The sequence below is a fragment of the Hypanus sabinus genome, chromosome X1, assembly GCF_030144855.1.
Source record: "Hypanus sabinus isolate sHypSab1 chromosome X1, sHypSab1.hap1, whole genome shotgun sequence".
NCBI classification, from domain to species: Eukaryota; Metazoa; Chordata; class Chondrichthyes; order Myliobatiformes; family Dasyatidae; genus Hypanus; species Hypanus sabinus.
Window position 1 is genome coordinate 33,906,396 of NC_082738.1, and position 7,902 is coordinate 33,914,297.

The window sequence follows — 7,902 nt, forward strand, 5'->3', positions numbered from 1 at the left end:
TTATTCTAGTCTCACTCACCAGTGGAAACAGCTTTTCTGCTTCTATCGGATATATCTTTTTCATAATTTTATATGTTTCTATAAGATTCCTTCTCATTCCAGTGTGTATGGTCTCAGGAGACTCAATCTCTTCACATCTCCAGAATCAACTTGGTGAATTTCCTCTGCACTGTCTCCAAAGCCACTATATTACCAGAACTGCATGCAGTATTCCAAGTGTGGCCTCACTAGCATCCTGTACAGCTGCAGCATAACCAACCCCACTAAATTCAATCCCTCTAGCAATGAAGGCCAACATTGAACTAGCCCTATTGATAGCCTGTTGGATCTGGAAACCAACCTTCTGTGATTCATGCACAAGCATGAATCTCTCTACACAATAGCATGCTGCAATCATTTAATAATCTGATCTTCTATTTTCTCTTCCAAAGTGGATGACATTGCATTTACCAATGTTTTATTCCACCTGCCAGACCCTTGCCAATCACTTAACCTATCTATATCTCTCTGCAGACTCTCCACATTCTCTACAATTTGCTTCTCCACTCAGTTTAGTATCATCAGCAAACTTAAAGAAACATCGAAAACCTACAGCACAATACAGGCACTTCAGCCCACTTTAGAAATTACCTAGGATTACCCATAGCCCTCTTATTTTTCTAAGCTCCATGTGTCTATCCAGGAATCTCTTAAAATACCCTATCATATCTACCTCCACCATCGTCGCTGGCAGCCCATTCCGCGTACTCACGACTCTATGTGTAAAAAACTTACCCCTGACATCTCCTCTGTACCTACTTCCAAGCACCTTAAAACTGTGCCCTCTCGTGTTAGCCATTTCAGCCCTGGGAAAAAGCTCTTAAGCTCAATCCCCCAATTGATGAAGGCCAATGCACTGTATGCCTTCTTAACTACAGAGTTGACCTGCGCAGCAGCTTTGACTGTCCTATGGACTCAGATCCCAAGATCCCTCTGATCCTCCACACTGCCAAGAGTCTTACCATTAACACTATATTTGCCATCATATTTGACCTACCAAAATAAACCACCTCACACTTATCTGGGTTGAACTCCATCTGCCACTTCATAGTCCAGTTTTGCATCCTATCAATGTCCCACTATAACCTCTGACAGCACTCCACACTATTCACAACACCTCCAACCTTTGTGTCATCAGCAAATATACTAACCCATCCCTCCACTTCATTATACAAGTTATTTATAAAAATCACGAAGAGAAGGGGTCCCAGAACAGATCCCTGAGACACACCATTGGTCACCGACCTCTAGCAGAATATGACCCTTCTACAACTACTCTTTGCCTTCTGTGGACAAGCCAATTCTGGATCCACAAGCAATGATCCCCTTGGATCCCATGCCTCCTTACCTTCTCAATAAGCCTTGCATGGGGTACCTTATCGAATGCCTTGCTGAAATCCATATACACTACAATTACTGCTCTACCCTCATCAATGTGTTTAGTTACATCCTCAAAAAATTCAATCAGGCTCGTAAGGCACGACCTCCCTTTGACAAAACCATTCTGACTAATCCTAGTCATATTATGCCTCTCCAAATGTTCATAAATCCTGCCTCTCAGGACCTTCTCCATCAGCTTACCAACCACTGAAGTAAGACTCACTGGTCTATAATTTCCTGGGCTATCTCTACTCTCTTTCTTGAATAAAGGAACAACATCCGCAACCCTCCAGAACCTCTTCTGTCCCCATTGATGACGCAAAGATCATTACCAGAGGCTCAGTAATTTCCTCGCTTGTCTCCCACATTAGCCTGGAGTACATCTCATCCGGTCCCGGAGACTTATCCAACTTGATGCTTTCCAGAAGCTCCAGCACATACTCTTTATTAATGTCTATACGCTCAAGCTTTTCAATCCACTGTAAGGCATCCCTACAATCGCCAAGATCCTTTTCCATAGTGAATACTGAAGTAAAGTATTCATTAAGTACCTCCACTATCTCCTCTGGTTCCATACACACTTTCCCACTATCACACTTGATTGGTCCTATTCTCTCACATCTTATCCTCTTGCTCTTCACATACTTGTAGAATGCCTTGGGGTTTTCCTTAATCCTGTTTGCCGAGGCCTTCGCATGGCCCCTTCTGGCTCTCCTAATTTCATTCTTCAGCTCCTTCCTGCTAGCCTCATAATCTTCTCTATCATTACCTAGTTTTTTAAACCTTTCGTAAGCTTTTCTTCTTGACGAGATTTTCAACAGCCTTTGTACACCACAGTTCCTGTACCCTACCATCCTTTCCGTCTCATTGGAATGTACCTATGCAGAACACCACACAGGTATCCCCTAAACATTTGCCACATTTCTGCCGTATATTTCCCTATGAACATCTGTTCCTAATTTATGCTACCACATTCCTGCCTGACAGCCTCATATTTCTCCTTACTCCAATTAAATGCTTTCCTAACTTGCCTGTTCCTATCCCTCTCCAATGCCATGGTAAAGGAGATAGAATTGTGATCACTATCTCCAAAATAATCTCCCACTGAGACCTGACACCTGACCAGTTTCATTTCCCAATACCAGATCAAGTACAGCCTCTCCTCTTGGGCTTATCTACATATTGTGTCAAGAAACCTTCCTGAACACACCTAACAAACTCCACCCCATCTAAGCCCCTTGCTCTAGGGAGATGCCAATCAATATTTGGGAAATTAAAATCTCTCACCATGACAACCCTGTCATTAATACACCTTTCCAGAATCTGTCTCCCTATCTGCTCCTCAATGTCCCTGTTACTATTCAGTGGTCTATAAAAAACAACCAGTAGAGTTATTGACCCCTTCCTGTTCCTAACTTTCACCCAGAGACTCTGTAGACAATCCATCCATGACTTCCTCCTTTTCTGCAGTTGTGACACTATCTCTGATCAGCAGTGCCACACCCCCACCTCTTTTGTCTTCCTCCCTGTCCTTTTTGAAACATCTAAAGCCTGGCACTCTAAGTAACCATTCCTACCCATGAGCCATCCAAGTCTTTGTAATGGCACAACATCAAATACTGATCCACTTTGTTCATGATGCTTCTTGCATTAAAATACACATCTCAAACCATCAGTCTGAGCACATCCCTTCTCTATCACCTGCCCATCTTCCCTCTCACACTGTCTTCAAGCTTTCTCTATTTGTGAGCCAACCGTCTCTTCAGTTCGGTTCCCACCCCCCACCAATTCTCGTTTAAACTCTCCCCGATAGCCTTAGCAAACCTCCCTAGCAGAATATAGGTCCCCCTCAGATTCAAGTGTAACCCATCCTTTTTGTACAAGTCACGCCTGCCCCAAAAGAGGTCTCAGTGATCCAAAAATCTGAATCCCTACCCCTGCTCCAATCCCTTAGCCACACATTTATCTTCCACCTCACTCTGTTCCTATACTCACTGACGCGTGGCACAGACAATAATCCTGAGATTACTACCTTTGAGGTCCTGCTTCTCAGCTTCCTCCCTAACTCCCTGTAGTAATTTTTCAGGACCTTTTCCTACGTATATCATTGGTACCAATATGTACCACGACCTCTGGCTGTTCTCCTTTCCACTGCAGGATATTGTGGACGCGATCTGAAACATCCCAGACCCTGGCACCTGGGAGGCAAACTACCATCCATGCTTCTTTACCGCGTCCACAGAATCGCCTGTCCGACCCCCTAACTATAGAGTCCCCCTATTACTGCTGCAATCCTCTTCCTTTCCCTACCCTTCTGAGTCACAGGGCCAGACTCTGTGCCAGAGGTACGGCCATTGTTGCTTCCCCCAGGCAGACCGTCCCCAACAGTACTCAAGCAGAAGTATTATTGTTAAGGGGTACAGCCACTGGGGTACTCTCTAGTATCTGACTCCTGCCCTTCCCTCTCCTGACTGTTACCCACTTATCGGTTTCCCGAGGCCCCAGTGTGACTACTTGCCTATAGCTCCTCTCTACCACCTCCTCACTTCCCCTGACCAGACAAAGGTCATTGAGCTGCAGCTCCAATTCCCTAACACGGTTTCTAAGGAGCTGCAGTTCCACGCACCTGGTGCAGATATGGCCATCTGGGAGGCTGGGAGTCTCCTGGACTTCCCACATCTGACACCCAGTACAGAACACCAGCCTCACACACATACGTCCTGTTTCTATTCTACACAAGTAACATACCTTGCCTCGAACTGTTATCGCTGAAGCCCCATTGAGCCAAACCCCTGCTACTTTGTCTACCTCTACTCCAACGCCCGCTCTAAAAGCTGTCTTCTTTTTAAATTCTTCCCGCTACACTCAGTCTCATCTTCCAGATCAATAATGTATATTGTTACGGGCCTGGCATGGACTCCTACAGCATACCACTCGCCATAGAAACAACCATTTGTCCCAACTCTGCCTTCTACTGGTTAACCAATCCTCTCCCCGCGCTAATACATTACCCTCAACTTCATGCATCCTTACTTTATAGCTAAGTCTCATGTGGCATCTTATTGAATGATCTCAGGAAATCCAAATATACAATATCCATGTGTACCCCTCTATCCACTGCAATCAATATATTTTCAAAGAACTCCAGTAAGTTTGTCAAACAGGACCTGCCCTTTTTGAATCCATGCTGCACCTGCCTGGTGAACCACTTCTAATTTTTTTTTCCCTAAATGATAACCCAGCATTTTCCTGAATAGATTTTAAGCTAACTGGCCATTTGCCTGCATCCTTTTTAAAAACTTTGCCATGACATTTACTGTTTTCCATTTTGCCAGAACCTGCCCAGAAAATTTTGGTAAATTATCAGATATATCTACTATAACTTTCATTTCTTTCTGTGCCCTGGGATTGATTCCTTTAGAACCAGGGAACTTTGCTACCTTTAGAAGAATGAGCAGAGATCTTATAGTTAAGCAAAGAGATAGGTTGAATGCATGCAGGCTTTTGCCAGTCAGGTTGGGTAAAATTAGAACTAGAGAGGTTAGGGTTGAAGGTGAAATATTTAAAGGGGAAGCTGAGGAGGAACCTTTTTTCCCACTCAAGAGGGTGGTGTGAGAGTGGAACAAACTGGCAGAAGCATTAGATATGGGTTCAATTGCAACATTTAAGAGAAGTTTGGATAGGTACATAAAAGAGGAATGGAAGGATATGGTCTGGATGTAGGTAGACTAGACAGGCCAAATCAGCATGGAATGGATGGGACAAAGCACCTGTTTCTGTGATAACTTACTTATGCAGATTACAGAGCAATGTGAATTGTGTTTATTACCCAGGAAAGCAAGATACTGCACAAGCAGCAAATCGATGGAAGTGTTTACGATTTAAGCAGATGAACAAAGGGGATGCAGTCAAGATACAGAAACCCGAGAACCACAAAGCAGAAATTGACTCAGTGGCTTCTTGCTTGGTCCTTGGCAATCATACCCTACAACTCACCCACAGGCTTTTGCCCTCAGAATAAACAATGCCACTAACATTACGAGCCCCGTGAAAGGAAGAGACCAAGGACAGGAGCCTGGATTCAGGGCACTACTTCAAACTGGTGCCCAGGCCTCCCTTCACAAAGCATCCCTGGCCTCTTCCCAAGTTAAAAATGACCATCTAAGCACAGAAACAGGTCATTCATTGCAACTGGACTATACCAACAGTCTAAGATTGGTCCCAATCTCAATTTGGAAACATTCCTCTGAACATTTGCTACTCACGTACCTGTTCAAGAAGTTTTTAAATATTGTTAATGCACCTGCCTCAACCACTTCATCTGTGGCAGCTCATTTTCTGGGTGAAAGAAAAATCTCACCTCTGGCTGCTATTAAACATGACTCCAGATGAAAGGTCTTGACCAAAACATCAACTGCCAAAACCGGGCATTCACCTTAATCACCCCCCATGATTATAACCAATAACAGGTCAATCTTGGTTTCTTACTACTCCAATGAGAAAAGTCCAATCTGCTCAACCTCTCCCAATAACTTAATCCCTCAATTCCTGGTAATGTCTTTGTAAATCCCCTCAGTGCTCTTTCCAGCTGATTGGTATTTACTTATAGTAGGGTGACCAAAACTTAATACTCCAAATGTGGCCTCATCAACATCTTGTACAACTGCAATACAATCTCCCAACTTCTAAGCTCAATGCACTAACAGAAAGCCAAACTTTCTTCACAATTTTGTCTATGACACCTCTTTCAGGGAATCCCATTCCTGTATCTTTGCCTCTTACATGCTAATGAATAAAGTTCCAGCCCACTCAACCCCTCCTCTCTATAATCTTCCATCCCTCCACTCCATTGACATTAACCATTCTTCCCTCCCTTTCCACAGATACTACCTGACCAGTTGAATGTCTCCTGCCTTCTTTTTTGACCCCAGCTTCCCACTCTATTTCCCCGAAGTCTGGGCAACCCAGGCTCAATCTCCACCACACTGCTCAGAATCTATTCATGCTGGCCCCAGCCTCCCTCTGTAACACCGCCCTCATATCCAGGCACTTTACACCCAGAGGATCTGACTTTTTCGGGGGGAGGGGCTACTCTCTCTCATCCCTATACAAGATCCAAGCCCCCATCATCCACCTCACCCCAGGCTCCCTTTTTCCCCAACACTTCATTGAGGCTGCTCTACCCTCAAGAACTGCAAACGGATGATGGTAACCTTGTTTCCCGACTATTCAATGACCGCCACCCCCACCCTCGCCCGAGGGTCCGGTGGGACCCTACTCCCTCTCACCGCGAATCCGTTCCCCAGCCTGTGCTTCTCCTTCCCAAAAGCCCATCCAGATCGATGTTTCCTCTCATATCCCTGTCCCGGGTGATTCCTTCAACAGGGACAATTTCTAGTTTGCCTCTCACCAAGGGGACTAAAGACTAAGAGGAGAGGGAGTTGCTCCTTTCCGTATCCTTGTCCAGAATAATACAGCCCCGGCCCAGCCCATCCCCAGATTCCATCCCTCGCCGCGGCCTAGCGCGCACACACAAGGCCTGAGGATACACGCTGAGCCGCTGGCCCATATCCTGCAGTAGGTTGGCAGTCTGCTGCCGGTACGACAACTCCTTGTCCCAGTCCACGCCGCCCCGTCGCGACGGGCTGTCCTGCAGTTGCTGCCGGCTGAAGCACCAGCGGCTGCCCGGCACTAAGGAACTCGACGCAGCCGCTGCCGCCATTTCCCCCACACGGCGCCGGCGGGGAGGAACGCGGAACGGCCGCGTGCATCCACGTGCATACGTCACAAGAATCATTGTGGGCGAGTACGCGCGCGCCGCCACCACCTTCTCCCTCCCCTACGGCAACAGAACCGCCGCGGGTGAGCAAGCGCGCCCCTTACGTCAACACACGCGCTCCTCCCGCCTGCGCCGAACTCCAATTCGAGCAGAGGGCTCGCCCTATTTCTTTTTTTTAAAAACTTAGGTCTCCCTCTTTCTGCCAGATTAAAAACACACTCGCAAGACCAACTTTGCAGCCCGTTTTATTGTGGTCGCTAACGGTAAACACTCGAGAAAAAAAATAAAAACAACGATGTGTTGAAGTTGGAGAGCTACTCGAATAATCGACACGTCCGTGGCTGCAGCCTCTGCGGGGAATGGGGGAAAGAACGCCGAAGCACCCCTATATATAGACATTGAGTTCCACCTCTGCTCCTGCGCAGTGACGACAGAGACACTCGTGACAGGGTGGGGGGAGGCCATTGTGATATCTGCTCCCTAGTCGGCCGCAATGCGTCAATGGTTTCTTTCTTCAGTATTCTTTATTACTTGAAGCCACACCTTCTGTAAAAACTGAACGCAATTTCTTCGTGATTAAACCAAAGGATTATGCAAACACCGCCTTAAAAGACGGAAAGGTCATCCAATCCCGCCTGACCAAATCGATATGATAGCCAATCCACAACGGGAGTAGGTGGGATATAGTCTGAAAGCTCTTTAGT

The 7,902-nt window shown here is 46.1% G+C and overlaps 1 protein-coding gene across 1 annotated transcript in view; it reads right to left on the reverse strand.

Moving 5' to 3' along the window:
• LOC132384789 (cyclin-T1-like) overlaps positions 1-7,259 on the reverse strand; it is a 31,009-nt gene extending 23,750 nt beyond the window's left edge. The window contains exon 1 of the mRNA XM_059956295.1: positions 6,969-7,259. Coding sequence (XP_059812278.1) covers positions 6,969-7,216 — 248 coding nt within the window. The 5' untranslated portion in view covers positions 7,217-7,259. The remainder of the gene's footprint in view (positions 1-6,968) is intronic.
• Positions 7,260-7,902: the final 643 nt, after the last annotated feature.